The sequence below is a fragment of the Sceloporus occidentalis genome, unplaced genomic scaffold (genome assembly GCF_023333645.1).
Source record: "Sceloporus occidentalis isolate IW3139 unplaced genomic scaffold, rSceOcc1.0.p SCAF_7, whole genome shotgun sequence".
Lineage (NCBI taxonomy): Eukaryota > Metazoa > Chordata > Lepidosauria > Squamata > Phrynosomatidae > Sceloporus > Sceloporus occidentalis.
Window position 1 is genome coordinate 19,080,454 of NW_028316987.1, and position 19,495 is coordinate 19,099,948.

Sequence of the window (19,495 nt, forward strand, 5' to 3'; positions counted from 1 at the left end):
AGGTATGCTGTTTAAATGATGCATGGGTCCTATGAGTCCGGAGGTCGCGCCAAAGCCACACTCCACTCCTAAGCACTGGAGTGCAGCTTTGGTGCAGCTTCCGGATTCTTAGGATGCATGCATCATTTAAACAGCATACCTCCAAAGAGACCCGAAGCAGCTTTATTCTGGCAGTCTGTAACAGGGCTTGGTTCTTATTTTAGTACTAACTGTTCTATGTTTGTACTTCCCAAAGTTGTACACAAACCAGAATGTATTTACATTTCTTTCTTTGCACAGTCAACCTTTTACATTAGTGGGGCTTAAGTTGCAAGACCTCTGTGAAAGGCTCCCAAACATGCATGCTACAGACTCCTGTCAGCAACGTCTGACTGTCATGCCATTTCCCACCTGGTCACCAGCATGCCTCAGCAAGATTTCAAACCCCTTTGCAGCCCATCAGTTTTTTTGCCCACTCCTGTTTCTTCCAGTCTACCTCCTGTTAATCTCCTGTTTTTCCAAAAGAGTCAGCCAAGTTTTAAACCCCTTTCCAGCCCATTGGTTTCCTCACACCACTCCAGTTCTTTCTAATCCACCTTCTGTCAATATCCTGTGCTTTTGTAAGAGCCAGCCAGGTTCTATACCACTTTCCAGCCCATTGATCTGTTCACCCCACTTCCATTTCTTCTCAGTCCACCTCCCATCAATCTCTTGTTCTTCCGGAAGAACAAGACACGTTTTAAACCACTTTTGAATCCATCAGTCTCCTCACCCCACTCTTGTTCCTCCCAGTCAACCTCCTCTCAAACCTCTGTCCTTTCCAAAAAGCTAGTCAGGAGGTCGATTGGTTGGAAGGGGGTTTAAAACCCGTCTGGCTCTTTTGGAGGGAGATTGAGAGCAGGTAGATTGGGAAGAACAGGAGTGGGGCGAGGGCTGGAAATGGTTTAATACCTGGCTGAGACTGTTTAGGAAGGATAAGAGATTGAGGGGAGGAAGAGGAGCACAAGAGGTCAAGCTAGTTAAGCAGCAGCTACAAACCCACAAAGACTCAAAACTGTGAATGTTGAGGGCCAACTGTAATTCTTTCAGCTTGCATTACAATTTTTTAAATAAGTAAAAAATACATTGTAGAAAATTTGATACAAAACTAGGGGAGAGCACTTGTCAAAAATCATGGGGAAAAACGTGTGCAACAATTTGTGAATTTTTATGCATACAAAACTCTATAGTTCCATGAGCAGTCACAAAATGATGTGGAAACAAGGTGGAAAGAGCTTGTGTTATTAATGTTATATAAAGTGGAACTCACAGATGGATGTCTTCCTATCTGTCAGCTAAACCAAGTTTCATTTTAGAGTTATGGTTTGAAACCTATGCATAGAAATGTATACATATCTTATTTCTGTTAATTTCCATGACAGACAAGTTGGCTGCTCCATTTGCTTGTATACCTTTTCTCTTGCTTTGTTTTGGCATATCAGTGGGCTGTTTATGCCGTAGAAGCCTTACCTCTTTGTGTGCTTTTAAACACAGTGGGAACGTAGCAAGAAAAGGTCGGGCTCATTACCTAACAGCTCTCCTCTGTCTTCATATCTGTGCAGCCTTGCTTGTATGGTCTTGCAAGCTGGTGCCTAAGGCCCATTGGTTACATCACACTGTCTAGTTTTGCCTATGCCTAATATATTCTGATATGATGCCTGTTGCATCTATTTTGTATAAGTCTACATGATTTGCATGAATGCGGATAATCCTCACAATTGCATAAGCTTGGCATAACTGTGGGAATGATATGTGCCCCACATCCAGCTCCAGTCATGGGGTCAAGGAATTTATTGTTTTGGTGCAGAGTACAGTAGTAGAAGCAGTTGAAATACTTGGCATCTGAGCATCCACAGAGTTAGACTCTGCTTCTATTTCCAGTCCAAGGGAAAGTTTTGTGCTCATTTTAATGCTAGGCAAGATATTTTTCTGGGTACCTCTGCCACCCATTGCAAAGTGGACAGCCACAGCCTTCATCCCCAGAACTAGAAGGAAAGGCTGAACTTCTATTGGCACTGCAGTCAGGCATTGTGAATGTCTCCCCACTAAGGTGGCCAGCCTGAGAAAGAAACTATCTCCTGCAAGTGCAAGCAGAGCTCAAGTAAAGGGTAGCTACAAAACAATTCTCTTCTTCTCCCTACTTACCTCTAAGCCAAGGGTATATAATCTTTTATGTGAAGTTGGCCCTGAGATTGATGGACAGGCAACATGTATGCATTTAAATCCACACACATACATATCAGTATTCCTGGTAGAGTGAGTGGGCATCTTTTTTTTCAATCCCTTGTATTCCAAACATATATAGGGGGGTTTTGTTGCTGATATCAGCAGTATAGAAAAAGTGATCTGTGTAAAATTACTGTTATTTTACTCACTAACATCCCACCTTTTCTCGGTAATGAGACACAAGGTGACTAACAGCATATTTAAAAGAATACAAATTAACCTGTGCAACATGTTCATTCAAAGTATAAATATATGTTAAAAACATTAAAATTTAGTAAAAGACTACATGCCTTAAAAACAGCACCACACAGCATTAAAAGCCAACCCGAGTCAGTTTCTAAAAATCTGATGGCCTAAAAATGTTTTAACTTGCTGATGGAAGGAGAGCAAAGATGGGGCCATACTGACTTCCCTAGAGGGAAGGTTCCAACATCTGGGAGCAGCCAACCAGACAGCCCTCTCCCTTGTCCTCGCCAAATGAAATGTAGATAAGTGGGGAGGAATTCAGCAGAAATGGTATAGAGCACTTGGGGAGTGGACTTATATAAATTCTAGGGAGACCAAGTGTGAATTATCAGATGTGTGGAGATTAATGCTGTTTTGTGTTAAATGCAGAGCACTGTCTCTCTGCTTAATACTCTGGGCCCTCAAAGGGAAATTATGATCTTTTTCCTTTGCTGTTGGCTGTAACAACAGAAGACAAGGCAAGTATACATCATTGATAAATGTGTGGAAGTTTAACATATATAAAATCAAGTTGTAAGTAACTTTAAAATAGATCATGCCCCTTTCACATATAAATCCCTAGTTTTAATTTTCATCAGTTTTATTCTAAGTTGCATGGTGGTGAATGATTTCTTCCTCAAAGCTGAGGGAGTTTCTGCTGGACTGACTATACTGGGAAATGGGGATAATTTTCTTAAAAGTGAAGCAGATGGGGCAAAAGAAACTACCAGAGGCCACTCCTGCTCCAGTCCCAAATGGGCACCATGGTCTTGGGAGCGGCCACTGCCATGGTCCCAAATGGGCCATGAAAAGGAGCAGTATGAAACTGCTCCTTTTGAAGCTGGGTTTGGGCCACTTTAGGTGGTCTCTGTGCAGCCTCTGCACGATCTGGGCTTGATGGTGGCCCTTTTGGGCTGTCTGTTTGAGGCCCTACTTGGTATTATTTTGGACATTAACTTAGAAGTGCAGTCTCTAGTGATAGTGGCCAGTGTCTAGGGAGGATGTTTATACAAATTTACATAGAATGATCTATGCAGTAGTTTTCCTGTTTACTGTAAGAATGAAAAATGATATAGTTTGCAGATGTGATATTGATATCTCTTAGCTTTCCATTTCAGGTTGTTTTGAAGACTGTATGGTGGCACATGTATGGAAAGAATAGCTCAGTTATAGAATCTACTCCTGTGATTATTGGAATTGGACATCTTCCAGCAAGATGTGTGTGCTTCTGTTGGAAGCAAAAATGGGTTATGTTACTGTCTATGTATCAAAATGATGAAAGCTTAAGATCACTTTATGAATAGTCATGCTAATTCTAAATAGCATGTTTTGCTGCAGATCACATTTCAATCCTCATTGATGCAGTTGTTTTTGTAGGCAAGTGTATACCTCAGAAAGTGTATCTATGAGGGAAGGATGGCATATGTTAGTTAAAAACAGTTCATGGTACCTAGACATGCAGGCTACTTCAGATCAAGAAAAGGGCATTCCTGAGATCACTATGAATTGTTAGTAATTACTGTGTTGTCAGTCCTAATTCTATTCTTTTATTTATGAAAATATTTATATCCCTACCTGTACCTGAGGATCTCAGAGCAGCATACAATAAAATCAGTTTGAATTTTAAAAATAAGAATTATTTAAAATAAGTTTAAACAATTTAAAACCACTCAAGTGCAAATTTGGACAAGATCCGTCATGCCTCAAAAGCTTTAGGAAACAGCCATGTTTTTACAGCAGTGTTTGGACCTTTAACAGAAGGACCTTTAACAGATACATTAAGGTCTGTATCTGTTTCCTCTGACAGGTCATTGTCCTGACTGATAGGAGACAGAAGAAGGCCCCTCCAGAAGACTTGGGCTACAGAGTGGTCTCCTTCATGATCCATTATATTTTTTAAAAAGGACCACAATTTATATTTGCCCTTCATCTTTCCTAACCTGCCCTTCTCTTCTTTTGACTGGTAGATCTAATGATGGAGATGAGAAGATAATGCATTAAGGGACTGTTTGCTTCAGAGTTCAGGATTAGACGTATTGCTTATTTCCAACATACAGTTGTTCTACAAAAGTCTAAAATGAAGAGACCACTTCCCAGTTTTCTGAATGCAGCCTTATCTTAAACAGGACTATGCTTTGGATTGAGTGTGCTAGAAGCTGCATTTCAGAGACTGGAAAAGAAATAAACTTTTCATTTAGGCCCCAAAATATGAATATAAATATGAGGAAAGAGGGAAAGAAATAGTCTCCTAGTCTTAATTTTGCAATGGCTGTTGGGACCACTGAGGAGAAGACTCCTCTTATGGGGATGCCTGGAAGATGTTCTAAAGTGCTACTGACAGTGTAGTTATTTGTAGAACCAAAACTATATTAAGCCTGGATTATACTTTTTTTTTACTGCCTGTTATGTGCTCTTGTTTTCACACTTGGCAAGTGCTCTTAACTTACATTCTTCAGTTTTCTGTGACTTCCTGAAGTTCTTTTCCCCTAGAGATGGATGAGAAAACATGCTGTCTAATTTTGAATTGCCAGAATTGGACGCTGTAGGAAATCAAGTGACCTTTTCATTAGCTTCTGTGTAATAAGGGGAAGAAAATGGATTCCAAGTTCTTCACACTGGATAATTCCATGCACACATAGGATTTGCCCACTAGAACATGTCACTTGCAATGTAGGGCACAGTTTCATATCTTCTGTATCGTGGAATAACAATACACAATCATTAGCTCCCTGCCATGAGCTGACACGCACTAAAATATATTCAGTACATTTTGGCTTGAAAGCAAGTTCAGCTGGTTGGAGTGGTAGATATGGTTAGGATCATAGTTTATGGGTGATAGCCTTGTGCCTTCAAAACCAGAATATAAAAACAACAAAAACAATTGGAATGGAAAGAAATGTACACTAGAAGCAGAAACCAAGCTGAGAAAGACATCATCCTTTAGAGCTTTCCTGTACTGTATTAAGGAAATATTTCCTTGTTAAAACACTGAGGATGGACGGGCCACCAGTTGGCCTAATGTTTCAGTGGTAATTCCAAGATTCTCAATGATGATGTGAATTATTGGGGGTGGGAGTCTCTTTCCCCTTTTTTGCTGAAATGTATTTTTCCCCTGTGGAATAATTCTTGAAAAAGATAAATTATGGAACATTTTGTTTTAGAATGATGATAAAAATATTTACGACAAGGATGTATTTCCCTCAGATTATTTCTAAATACTACGTAGTAGGTAGAATATTATGTAGGATTATGTACAGCAGCTCACATAATTTTTATTTCTCATCTTGATTTCTTTACATTTTTAGGTCTTTTTATGGAAATAAGTACTTTATCAGTTGAGACTGTTGTGGTTTCCTTAGTTAGATAGTCTCCATCTTAGCAGCACTAATGGGAAAGTGTGTCCCTGTTAGTGCTTTTAGACCTACCACTGGTGTTCAATACCATTGACCATGGTATCCTTCTGGAACATCATTGTGGGGGAGTGGTTTACGTCTTACCTCTCAGGCAGGTTCCCGATGGTGGTGCTTGGGGATAGTTGCTCTTCAAAAAAGGAGTTGATATATGGTGTGCCACAAGATCCCATACTGTCCCCAATGCTTTTTAACATGTACATGAAACAGTTGGGAGAGATCATCTGGAGGGATGGAGTGGGGTGCTATTAGCACACTGATGACACCCAAATATATTTCTCCATACATTCAAAAACAGCCTCAGCTATGGATGGTGTGCTTCCTCTGAATGAATGCTTGGAGGCGGTAATGGGCTGGATTAAGTAAAACAAATTAAAACTGAATCCAGAGAAGACAGAGGTGCTTATTATTAAGGGTCCTCATCTGGGGTTGAAGGTGGGCCAGCCAGTTCTGGATGGAGTTAACACTCCCTCTGAAAAACTGTGCTCACAGTTTGGGAGTGCTCCTGGATCTTTCTCTCCCAATGTCAGCCCAGATAGATGTGACAGTCAGGAGTGCTTATCAGTTTTGGCTGATAAACCAGCTGTGTCACTTCCTAGAATTTGAAAACCTAAAAATGGTAGTGCGTGCCCTGGTAACTTTAGGCTGGAGTTTAGTAATACGCGCTACGTTGGGCTACCCCTTGTACCATGTTCGGAAACTTCAGTTAGTTACGTGGCAGCCGGATTGGTCTTTGTTACATCTAGGGTTGATCTTGTTATTATTATTGTGTGCCTTCAAGTCATTTTCGAGTTATGGCTATCATACCAATATTAAAATAACTTCACGGCTGCCAGTTAGTTTTCGAGCAAAATACAAAATGTTGGTTATTACATAGTTTGGGTCCAGATTGCCCACAGGATAATCTCTTTTGTATAATCTGCCTTGTACACTCATATCCTGTGTGGGAAATTTACTTCAGCTGGCCAGTACTAGACTGAAAACTGTCTCCTAGAGGACATTTTCATCAGCCGCCCCTAGATTTTGGATTGAGAATGACCTGCTGACAGAGATTTGATGACTAAACCTTATCTGAATTTAAAATAGTACTGAAGACATATATCTTTCAGGAAGCCATCCAATCACTTTTAAACTATGGCTTTTAAATTTGAATATTTTAATTTTTGTTGGATGATTTTAATGTGTCCTGCATTTATGTGTTTTAACTTAATGCGCTTAAATAGTTTTATGTGTTTTGATTTACGTTGTACCCCACCTTGAATGTTGGGGAGAGGTGGGTACAATTTATTATATTGCTATTGTCATTTTTGTTGTTGTTATCATCATCATAATCTCCTTGGCACTATGGAAGGTTAGAAGAGAAAATATATTTTCTTTTTTTACTAATATAAATGCTTTCTTCTGCTTTTCTTTGGATTTTTTTTTAAAAAAAATGCTTTCCATATACTGGCAAAGCCAAAAAAACATTTCTTCTTCTTTGTGATCTCTGCAAATCACACAAATAGGTTATTTTGCACCTGCACAGTTAGCTTCAGAAACTTCTAGGATCACTAGGGAAGACTTTTTGGCAGTAACTCTGACCACCTTGTATAAGCCTGGCATCTTTCCATTCTTTCTCAGTTCCTTTTGTCTGCCATCCTAGCAGCTTAGAAGGAAATTCACTTGCTAAAATCGCTTGTCCTTTAATTCACTTTTGACCTTGAACTGTTTTACCACCCTTACGGATTTTGGATTTAACGTCTATTGCTGATCGATCGAGCTCACGGCAAGAAATCGGATTGAAATCAGTCTCATTGTCTGCTCCTTTCAAACATTGTATTAACTGTGGAAGAAAGATCTTGGGCTAAGACCCACATAATACATGCCTGTTATGTCTGGGCAAGGGTTCCTCACCTTTGCCATCAGTTCTGAAATGTTCCAGTACTCCCTTTCAGACTCTCCATGGCACCAAGGATCTTCACCAAGTGTATGGCTCCCATCTCAGCCTATCTTCACCAACAGGGGATCACAGTCTTCCCTTACGTGGACAACAGGTTATTCGCTGCCCCATGCTGAGAAGAGCTGTTTTAGGATGTCAGATTCACTCTGTCCCTCCTGAAATCTCTTGGTCTAATGGTCAACGTGGACAAATCCATGTTCACCCCAGCCAGGCAAGTCAGATTCATCAGGACCATCCACGATTCTGATGAGTCTATTCCTTACTTATCACCAGGAAAGATCCTCTACGCCTTCCCCCTCCTTCCCACTCATCACCAGAGTGGTAGCCAAGATGACTGCTCCAATGTCATCCTCATCACTCCTTAGTGGCCCCGACAGCCATGGTTTGCCTTCATCTTCATCTTGCCCCCCCCCCCCCCCCACGAATCCGAATTTTTGCAAATATTCAAATCCCATTGTCCCCAATAGCGTCATTTGGGAGAATAGGACTTGACTGTTTGTGAAATTCCCTCCTTCCCTTCCTTCCCTCCCTCCCTCATCCCATTACCGGTATCTACCTCCCAGTGCTGGGGACTTTAATCGGAGCTCAGGCCGCCAGGGCTTGTAATTAGCCCCAGCAACCATCAGGACTCTCTTTTCTAGAGGCGCTTGGGGCCCAGCATGTGCATGCTGCACCCCCTCCGTTGCAGCCAATTTATGTTTTGCACGCCCATGGGCAGCGGCAGATGGGGCGAGACATGCGCACACCAGGCCCCAAGCACTGTTGGAAAAGAGAGTCCTGGTGGTCCGGGCCGATTACAAGCCCCAGCGCCCCAAGCTACAATGAAAGTCCCCAGCACCTGGATCAATGTTTTGTTGCTGCAAATAAAAAAAGAACGAGTTGCATTGTGATGTACATAAATGAGAGATATACAGCAACTGAGATTTGTAAAGATGATGACGGGCACTATCTTGTCATTGAAATACAATATGAAGGGGAAAAGATTTTGTTATTTGGAATCTATGCACCTCTGGAAGAAAAACATTTTTTTAAAAAAAATCTCAGACTTATTACAAGACTTGGAATATGAAAACTTGATATTTTTGGATGACTTCAATGGTCTGGTAGATCCAACAAAAGATAGAGCATTAAATAAATAAATAAATAAAATCAGGAAACACCAAGGAAAGCTCCCAGCTTCATTTTTTGAAATGACAAAAGAATTCAACCTCACAGATGTCTGGAGATCGACATAGCCTGGTGTAAATGGCCACACATTTTTTTTCTGAAACACACAAATCAACTTCCAGGATAGATATGTTTTGGATCTCAAAGTCTTTATTGCCAAGGGTTAAGAAGATGGATATATTGCCAAAGTTGGTGTCAGACCATAATTTGATATTTCTACATATAGAATTAGAAATCAAGAAATTCTCATGGCACCTTAATGACTCTCTCCTAAACGACCTGAATTTTTCAGAAAAAATGAAACAAACCCTTAAAAACTTTTTCAAAGAAAATATAAATACAGCGACATTGCATAAAATTGTCTGGGATACTAGTAAGGCAGTGATTAGGGGCTTTTTGATACAGAGAGGAGCGATGGTGAAACGTAAAATGGAAAAGGAATTGAAACAACTGGAGGTAGAGTTGTGACAAGCAAAGCTGGAGTTTAATAAGGACCCTACTAATGATCAGAAGAACAAACTGTATAAGAGACTGAGAAAACAAATGGAAACCAAAATTTCAGAAGAGGTGGAAAGGAAAATGAGACTAGTTAAACAAAAATATTTCGAAAAAGCAAATAAATGCAGGAAATGGCTAGCGAATATATTACAAAAAGAGAGACAAAAGAAATTGATTGTACAAGTTGCTACTGAAAATGGAACTCTCTACAAACAGAAGCAAATAGAAAAAGCTTTTTGGGACTATTAAACACAACTTTACAAGAAGGAAGAAATACAATTAGAAAATATACAAAACTATTTAGATCTCCAAGAAATCAAAAAAATTTCAGACAAACAGAAAGAGATATTAAATGCTGAAATAATGGAAGAAGAGGTGATAGCTGCAATATACAAACTGAAAAGTGATAAGCTCCAGATGGATTCACCACAACATTCTAGAAAAAATTCATACAAGAAATTAAAATACCTCTTTTAAAAACCCTTAACAACATAAAAGAAAAAGGCATACCGGAATCATGGAAAAGTGCGAATATTACAGTCATCCCCAAAGAAGGAAAAGACATCACACAGGTAACTAATTACAGACCAATTTCCCTGCTAAATACGGACTACAAAATCTTCACGATAATATTGGTGGACAGACTCAAATTAATACTACAGGATTATATTGAAAAAGAACAAATCGGCTTTTTACCGAAAAGACAATTAAGACAATACAGTGGTACCTCGGGATACGAAATACCCAGGTTACGAAATTTTCAGGATACGAAAAAAACCCATAGGAAATTATTGTTCCGGGTTAAGAAAGTTTTTTCGGGTTACGAAAAAACTTTTGGTGCTTTTCTCCGCGATTTCACACGGAATCGCGGCTTTTCCCCATTAGCACCTATGGGGATTCGGCTTGCGAAAGCCTTTCGGGTTACGAAATTGACAGCGGAACGAATTAATTTCGTAACCCGAGGCACCACTGTATTAGATTTGTGATGGACATATTGGAATATTATGAATGGAATAATGAGAAAAAATTAGGACTGATTTTTCTAAACGCAGAAAAAGCATTTGATAGCGTAAATTGGAATTGTATGTTTGAAATTATGCAAAGGATGGATTTAGGTGAAAACTTTGAAACATGGATAAAAAGAATATACGAAGAACAGAAGACACAGATCATAATTAATGGAAATAAGACAGACCTCATCACAATTCAAAAAGGAACACGTCAAGGATGCCCACTGTCCCCTCTGCTTTTTATTTTGGTTTTGGAAGTGTTGATTCACAAAATAAGAAAGAATTCCGAGATAAGAGGTACCAAAGTAAAAGGATTCAATTATAAGATGAAAGCTTACGCGGATGATGTGGTGATTGTATTAGAAGATCCCATAACACAAGCATAATATGTGTTTAATGAGATAGAAGAATTTGGCAAGGTGGCAGGATTTAAAGTTAACCGTCAGAAAACAGCAATCTTATCCAAGAACTTAACAAAAGAAGAGGAACAAGAATTAGCAAACATTACAAATTGCCAGATGAAAAAGAAAGTGAAGTATTTAGAGATCTAGATGACAAACAAAAATATAGACCTTTTCAAAAATAATTACAAGACAAAATGGACTGAGATAGAAAAAGACATGAAAAGTTGGTCCAAATTAAATTTATCTTTATTTGGGAGAATTGAAGCGGTGAAAATGGCTATTTTGCCTAAGATAAATTTTTTATTTCAAACTATTCCAATTTTTATAAACAAAAAAGCATTCTCCGATTGGCAAAAATTCATAAAATCCTTTGTTTGGAATAACAAAAAAACATGGTTAAATTGGAAGACAATGAAATTTCAAACAGAAATGGGTGGTGGAGGAATCCCCGACTTGAAATGTGAGGCAAATGCACTGAATTGGATCACTGAATGGATAACGTTGAAAGATGAAAAATTATTGACATTAGAAGTCTTCGACAATAGATTTGGCTGGCATGCTTACCTATGGTATGGTAAAGCAACTGCTCACAAAGATTTCACACGCCATGTAATAAGAAGATCTCTCCTAAAGTATGGGAAAAGACCAGAAGAAAAATCTATCAGAGGATCCCACTGTGGATATCTCCCCAAGAGGCATTCATAGGGAGATGGAAAGCGCTAGATATATGGATGACATACAAAGATATTTTATACAAAATAACAAGTAACAAATATGAATTAAAACCCATTGAAGCATTAAAACAGTTAGATCCAAAAGTGCATTGGTACTTCTACCTACAGCTTAAAGAGAGATTTAAGATGGACCAGAAAAACCAGGATTTTGAGGAAGACAAATTTGAATTAGAATTTTCAAAGATTTTGTTGGAAGTAAAAGAAAAAAAATTGCAAAATTACATAGTTTTCACAGAAACTTGGAACAAGAAAAAGAACCCGTTATGGATACTATGACCAAATGGGCCCCGGGTTTTGGACATACTATTGAAATGGACAGCTGGAAATTGGCTAGAGAAAAAACAAGGAAATTTACAAAATCACAAAATCTCCATGAAAATTTGTGGAAAATGGAACACAGATGGCACTTAACACCCAGTAAAATAGCAAAAATCTACAGAACAGGACCCGGCTTATGTTGGAAATGTAACAAAACAGTGGGAACTTGGTTTAATGGCATGTTAAAAAGCATAAACCTATGGCCACAAAATGGAGGCTTTTCTTCCAGTGTTAGTATCTTCCATTTTTAATGGAAAGCCATGCAGGATGCATTTTGGAAGAAGCCTTTACATTGTCTTTAGAAGGTTCAAATAATAAACAAAAATAATGTTTTTGTTTACTTATTTAAGGCTTGGATGACCTGATGATTTCATTTCTTATGTGCATTTGTGCAATTTGAATAAAAAGTTTGCTGAAACATGAATGATCTTCTTTTTTGTGCTGCAGAAAATTGTCCCCATCTTTCCATGTCATTTCTGCCTCTGGTACCAAACGTTCTGTTAAAAGACGTAACATTCAGGAACACAATCTACTTTGTTAACTCAGGTATACCTCTAATCAGAAATCAAAATGGGATTTTTAAAAAAAATCCAAACAGTTTGGCTACCAAGTAGGCCTTGAAGTTCTTTTCTTAAAATTTCTGTGGTTGTGAGCTGCTGCTCTCACCACATCTAAAAGGGAACATTTATATATCGTATAGACAATTTAATTCAGGTCACAGGTGACGGACAAATCTGCTTAAAATTAACTCTAGGTTGATTTGTATTTATATTTCTGTGTTTCTGAAATGCTTGTTGATATAGAGGCTGCTTTATTTTGAGAGTAATAACAGATGGTATGATGTTTCTCTGTTAGTGTTCTTGATAGGGTATTTGTCATTCTTACAACTGGACTAGACTGCAGATTATTGTCATGGAACCGCTGATCAAACCGCGCTAGTCACTAGTATTGTTAAAGAGCACATTTTAGCATTGAAGTATTAATATGAACCTTTGAAGTGCTCTATTTGTCCTTTTAAGGAGTGACCCCAATACAGAAATTGAACTAGTTCTTGATTTCATGTTTGTTTTTTGGTGGGGAGGGTATTGATATATTAGAGACACAGTGTTTGACATTATTGTATCTGATAATATTGCAGTGTTCACACTGAGTCATAATTGTCAACTTACTTGGGAAATGCTTCTGTATAAAAACTCCTTTGAGCCATATATATATGTCTTCTTTTTTTTACTTATACATAATCTGTACATACATAATACATACTTTATTGCTTTTGGCCAATGGCCATTGCAAAATCAAAGTAATAATACAATACACATAAAAATTTCCGTAAAAGCAATATACAACAAATTGTATCTGATAGCAAAAGTTTAACATTAACAATTATGGACAGTTTAGATATATGAATATGTTAAAATTCACAGTTGGACCCTTTTAGATCAAGTTATCCCCATTATAGGAAATAGCAATCTCTGCTATGTATTTCTTCCTAGTCTTTTTAGCAGCAAGAGTAAACAATGCTCCACACCAGGTTACATATTTATCTGTGTCCATAAGGAGGGAAAGTACTTTTTCTTGAGAGTTCGAAAAGATTTTATTATTGATTAAGGCTAAAATAAAACGCTCCCTAGAATCTTTATACAAAGCGCAACAGGTTAAATAATGTATCAAATCCTCTGAATAGAGGCAGCCAACAATACATCTCCGTTCATTTTTCGGAACCTTTTTAAGGCTTCCATTTCTTTCAGCTGAATCAAACACGTTAAGCCTCAGTTCTGTGAAGGCTTGACGCAACTGGGCAAAAGTGAGATTGTCAAAATAATCCGGGAGATCACAGAATTGTCTGAGGCTATAATATAAAGGGGCACATGGAGATTCATGGACAGTGTGTAAATCTGCAAGGGTAGTAACTTCTAATATTGTATTACTTATTTTTACCTTCCTTGCAGGGTAATCTAACCCTGCCAATTCGCTCATTGAAAGCCCATACTTAGTAATTAATTGTGCTGCCCCATGAACCCGATTATTAACAGGCAATCCATTATTAAATCCCAAAAGACATTTTTTTTGGTAGTGTTCCTTAGTCTCTCTTATCCTTTAGGGCTATGCATTTTCTGTCAATAGCTTTATTGCTGGGCAAGGTAAGTTGCATCCTACCACTTTAGTATATCTACCTGTCATATGGTCTTGCTTTAAACAGTAGTCTGGGGAAGAATTTCATCACCGCAAATGCAGAAGCAACTGTAGCACTTTAGATGGGGGGGGGGGGGGGGCGGAGTAGAATATATGTGCACACCCACAATACAGTGGGAATGCAAAATGTGCTGTTGGATGAGAATACTAATTTTCATTTTGGATAAAGAAGTACTGTATAAACTCATGTATAAGTCTAGAAATTTTAGTGAAAAAATTGACCCCCAAAACCTGAGTCGACTTATCCAGTGTAAGTCTGTACTTTAACTCTTATAAAAGAAGGATCTATCCCCTGGTGAAAGAACATAATCTGTCCTGGAAATATTGACACCACCCCTCCCTCATCTAACCAGCCTTTAGTGTGAGTCCAATCAATTATGCCTGCTACAATTTTGTAAGTTCTTTTGCATTGTTTTCCTTTGGTTCATCCTTTCACTCCTTTATTACATGCCCCTAAATTTTACCCTCGACTTGTGCATGGTTCATATCAAAATTCACAATTTTTCCCCCCAAACCTGCCCTTGACTTATGCATGAGGTCAACTTATAGTCGATTATATACGGTAGTCCAAGCCTTATGTCGGCTAAATCCAAGAAGTCAGAAAGTTGGCTGTGCAAGACTCCCATTTCCAGTTGATTAGGATCCTGTGCCGACTGCAGCAGCTTGAATTTCCCCTGAAGTGGCAAAGTATGCAAGATAACTATACCAGATAAAAGGGATTATGCAAATTGAATGTATGCATAATTTATATAAATAATAGAACCCAGTTTGGTATGGTTGTAGACTTGACACTGCTTGAGCATACAGTTTTAAACTTATTCAGTGTAGATTACATATACACTCATGCTTTGATATTTGCGGATCTGATTATTGACGGATTTGATTAATATGTACTCTCTAGGACTAATCTAGGGCCTCCAGTGCAACTCTGTGGTCAACTTTAACTAAAAGTTGAACTGAAAACCTAGAGATTCCTAGAGAGAATACTCTACTAGCCATTTGTAGCTCCTCCAACGCAGTTCTATGGTCAGTGTCTGTCGGACGTTGACCACAGAGTTGTGATGGAGGACCTAGAGATGCCTACAAAGGTGTTCTCTCAGATAAAAACATTGTGTTTTGTTATTTGCGGTTTTTCCATATTCACGGGGGGTCTTGTGCCCCTAACCCTAGCAAATATGGAGAGACAAGTGTAGTTCTACATTTAGTAAGTCTGTGCTGGGAAGAGAAAATACTTATAGTATCTTGTAGATCTAACTCCTGAAGAATAACATATTGGTCATCTTGTATTAAGCATTAAAGAAGTTGAAGTGGGGAAACTTGCCAGAAATTATAGACTAATGTGTGGAGATAGCTGAACATTAATTAAAATAGCCATAAGAATTATATTATTTAGATATTTGTATTTTAGGTGACATGAGCTGTTATCACTGGCTGTTTTGAATGGCCAAAGTACTAGATGTACTAGTACTAGTAAAGTACGCATACTTTACTAAATGGAAATTGTACTCGGTGTGCGGGATTATGTTATTGTTCAAGCCTGTTGAAGCTCTGCGGGGCAGTGTGTCATGTCCAAAGCTTTGAGACTGGTAAATTATGATTTAGTTAGAAATGCTAATCCACGATTCTTTTTACACTGATTTTATATAAAGTTCAGATTAGAACAGATGCTCAGAAAAGACATTGCAAATTGTTCAGATCCACATGTTTGCTTTTTTTACTGTGTGTGTTCCAGGAAGAAACAGCTGTGACTTTAAAGAGTATATAACCAGTGAGTCACCCCTGCTCTCTTGGTAGATTCCTTGTTTGCCAGCAGTAAAGCTGCTTGAGGTCTATAATAGAACATTCCATTTCCTGTTCCCTTGCTGACACAGAGGAGTGTTCCTACTGGCAGTGATCTAATCATAGTGCAGTAAGAATCATGGCAGTTTGATAAAACATGGTGGAGACAGCGGCTGAAATGGAAGCCTATGTTTTAGAAGACATTCTTGAGGTAGGGATTGAATTTTTGCATACTGCAGGGCAGAAGCAAGGACCAGTAAATAAGAAATCAATTTAAAGGGAAGCTGTGCATTAAGGCAAGTCACAGAATCCTTTTACATGTGTGATGTGCCAAGACTGCCTCGCAGTGCAGCTAGATCAGTCGGGAATTTAAGGTTGTTCCAATCCAGTGTTTATAAATTGTAGATGTGGAATATGCAGCAGGGGGAAGGGGAGGGGAGAGAAAAGCCTGGGATTGCAGAGTGTGCTAGCCTGCTTGTGACCTTTAGATTAACTCATTAGAAGGTGGAGCTGCAGATCAGTAGGTAATCATGTTAGATTTTCATTCTTCCATAGTAAGTTCTTCACAAAAAATTATCATGTTTCATACCTCAATTTATAGGGGACGGTATTGTTCAGTGTTAACGTTGACATTGTTTCAAATAAGAGACAGCTGTAAAAAGAAAATGAATTGCAAGGTAAAAATACCTAGCCTCATCCTGTTTAGCATTCATACATAATAGGAATATATCAATCTCGGTTTATATGTCGTCATATACGCTACTGTGTTTTTGCAGATTCGTAGATAATTACTTTGACAGATGATGAGAGGGAGCTCAGGCCACATTTTTTTTAAATAGCTGTATATATAGTATGCAGGCTAGGCTACTTGAATTCCTGGTTAACAATAATGCTGAGCTGGGAGAAGAAGCAATGGATGAGATAAAGGCCTCTGCATTATAAAGTGCTGCATGATCAATGAAAATTTTCTTGGAGTCTGTGTTTGTGTGTGTGTGTGTGTGAGAGAGAGAGAGAGAGAGGAAAGATGGAAGAAGGGAGGGAGGGAAAGAGAGAGGTTAGGGATGGGGATGACACTGCAGTAGCAGTTTATGCTTCTCTCTGATCTGGAAAATGAAAAGATCTTTTGCTGTAATTTATGTTACTTAAATTCCTGCCTTTTGTTAGCCTTCTCGTGTACTAAATCTGAGACGTAGCCCACCCCATGTCCAGTCATAAAGTATGAATGGCTTAGCTGCCTTTTTGATTCAAATGATACTTCTTCCAAGTTTACTTATGGATTCATCTTCATTATGCTAGTGAATATTCTTTAGCAATACCTGCAGTGGAACATGAAAGTAAGAGAAGATGCTTGTTACACACTTTGTTCTTCAAATAATAAATCCACACTTCCCAATTGATTTTTGCATACTACTTACAAAACGTTAGTAGGCATGGTCATTAAATGCTTTCTGTTGAAGTAGTTCTAGACACCTACTTTATTTCTCTTAGCTTACAGTAGAATTATTATAACTGATGAGTATTTAAATAGTTCATTATAAAGCTCTCAGTGTGTGTGTGTGTGTGTGTGTGTGTGTGTGGATCTCAAAGGAAGCTCCCCTCATATCCACATGCACAAGAGAGAGAGAACACGCAAATGAAAAACTTGTCTTGGGTAAAACACTATAGGCAGTATATCTCATTTATTTCTAAAACTGATATTTTGCAGATTTTAAACCACAGGAATTCTGAAGCAGTTGACAATCTTGTTACAGTAAAACCACAGTATAAGAATTGCAATATCAAGGAGTAAAATGAAATAACCAGCAAAAATGCATAGGACAGCCAGGCAATCAATAACGTTACCTAGTCTAAGGTTCAAAACATCCTGCAGAAATAATCCAGTTTGAGACTGCCCTGGCTCAATGCTAGCGAACTCTGGGAACTATAGTTTTGTGAGACCTTTAACCTATGTCAGAAAGCTCTGGTGCCACAATAAACTACAATTCCCAAGATTCCTTAGCACTGAGCCAGGGCAGTTAAAGCAGTCTTAAACTGGATTATTTCTGCAGTGTGTTTTGGACCTTAGTCTCCCTCCTTGGGGACTTAGTGCATGCAGGTGCAAAATATCAGTGCCTATTTCAGACAAATACCTTGTGGGAAAAGCACAGGTTACAAAACAATTATAGGAAACCCCCACTTTTCTGATGGATTAGGAACTGGAGGACTTTCACAAAGGGGAATTGGTTGAAAAAATGGAATCCAGGTTATTTAGCTTGCAAATGCATTTTGGCCACCGAAGATGTATACATCACTTTTGAATGCCTGCAAAAGCAAAATAACTATACACATGCACACAAGTAAAGTAAAATGAATGAAAGCATACCTTTAATGCAAGGCTCACAGTATTTTACTGTATGCTGTATATATATTATATTATACTGTATACTGTATTATAAGGACAAATTCTGTACATGGACAGTAGGAAGCACACTGCTCACGATCTCAGAAGCACCATAGACTGAATGCAGATTAAAGGAGCAAAGATTCTATGCAGTCACAGAAAGAGGGACGAACAGGCGCCAAGCAGTGCTCACTTGGTTGCAAACAAGCCTCTGTAGTTGGCTTGGCATCTTTTCCTCCCTCTCAGTTCACTTTGCAAGCAGCATGAACACATGCAAGCAGTCCAAAGTAAAACACCTTAGGAGGAAGAACTGATGATACTCTGCTGTTTCAACACTTGCAAATTACAAAAATAAGTTCCACTCATTCAAGGAGGGGTACACTCCTTTGGACTACACACATGCAAGTGGTCCCAGGGGAGTCTCGTCTGCAGGAGGAACAGACAAAAGAGTGGACCTCTCATCAAATTAATGGAACTTGTTTGTAATTTGCAAGCATCAAAAGAATGAGTCGTCACAAAGTGAGTTGTCAAAAAATGAGGGAAGCCTGTATGGGAAGAGTCTGTTCCCTGTATAGGGAAGGAGACTGGATAGTTCAGTCAAATATAATTAATAAGATGAAATTTTGAGGTTTATTGAAAATATCAAATCAATGGTTAAGCATCTACTTGAGTTTTCAGGAAGGAGAAGGCCAGGCTGTGAAGGAGGAGGAAAGGTGAATGAGTGTTCCTCAAGCCTCCTCCGAAGCCAGGCTTTCTCCTAAGGAGAAGGCTGGATGGAGGAAGAGGAGGAAGGGCAAATGAGTTCCCTTCAAGCCTCCTACACAGCAGGGCTTTCTCCTTAGGAGAAGGCTGGATGGTGGAGGAGGCTGAAAGGCAGACGGGCGGCCTTCAAGCCTTCTCCACAGGCTGGCTTTGTCCTGGGAAGGAACTGGGTGGCAAAGGATGAGCAAACAATTGCCCCTCAAAGCACCCCATGGCCTTTTCCCAAGGAGAGACTGGGCAGAGGGAGAGGATGGAATTATTAATTAATAATTAATTAATAATTCCATTCACCCTCTGCTCAATATTATTAATAATAATATTAATTTGATATCAATAATTATTAATAGTAAATAGTTTAGACACTAATTATAACTTTACTTGGAAAGTGAGCCACTAAAATCCCATCTGTGGCCCAAAGAAGTTTAGCCTATT

At 38.7% G+C, this 19,495-nt stretch overlaps 1 protein-coding gene across 4 annotated transcripts in view; it reads left to right on the forward strand.

Moving 5' to 3' along the window:
• Nucleotides 1–19,495, forward strand: part of LOC149309349 (ankyrin repeat domain-containing protein 17) — a 123,046-nt gene that overhangs the window by 21,012 nt on the left and 82,539 nt on the right. Inside the window, exon 1 of one of the 4 annotated variants that reach the window (XM_089532273.1) lies at nt 16,043–16,132. The exons of the other annotated variants lie outside the window; for them this stretch is intronic. Within the exon in view, the coding sequence (XP_089388399.1) occupies nt 16,079–16,132 (54 nt within the window). The 5' untranslated portion in view covers nt 16,043–16,078. Of the gene's footprint in view, nt 1–16,042; nt 16,133–19,495 lie in introns of those variants that run through there. 4 annotated transcript variants of the gene reach the window in all.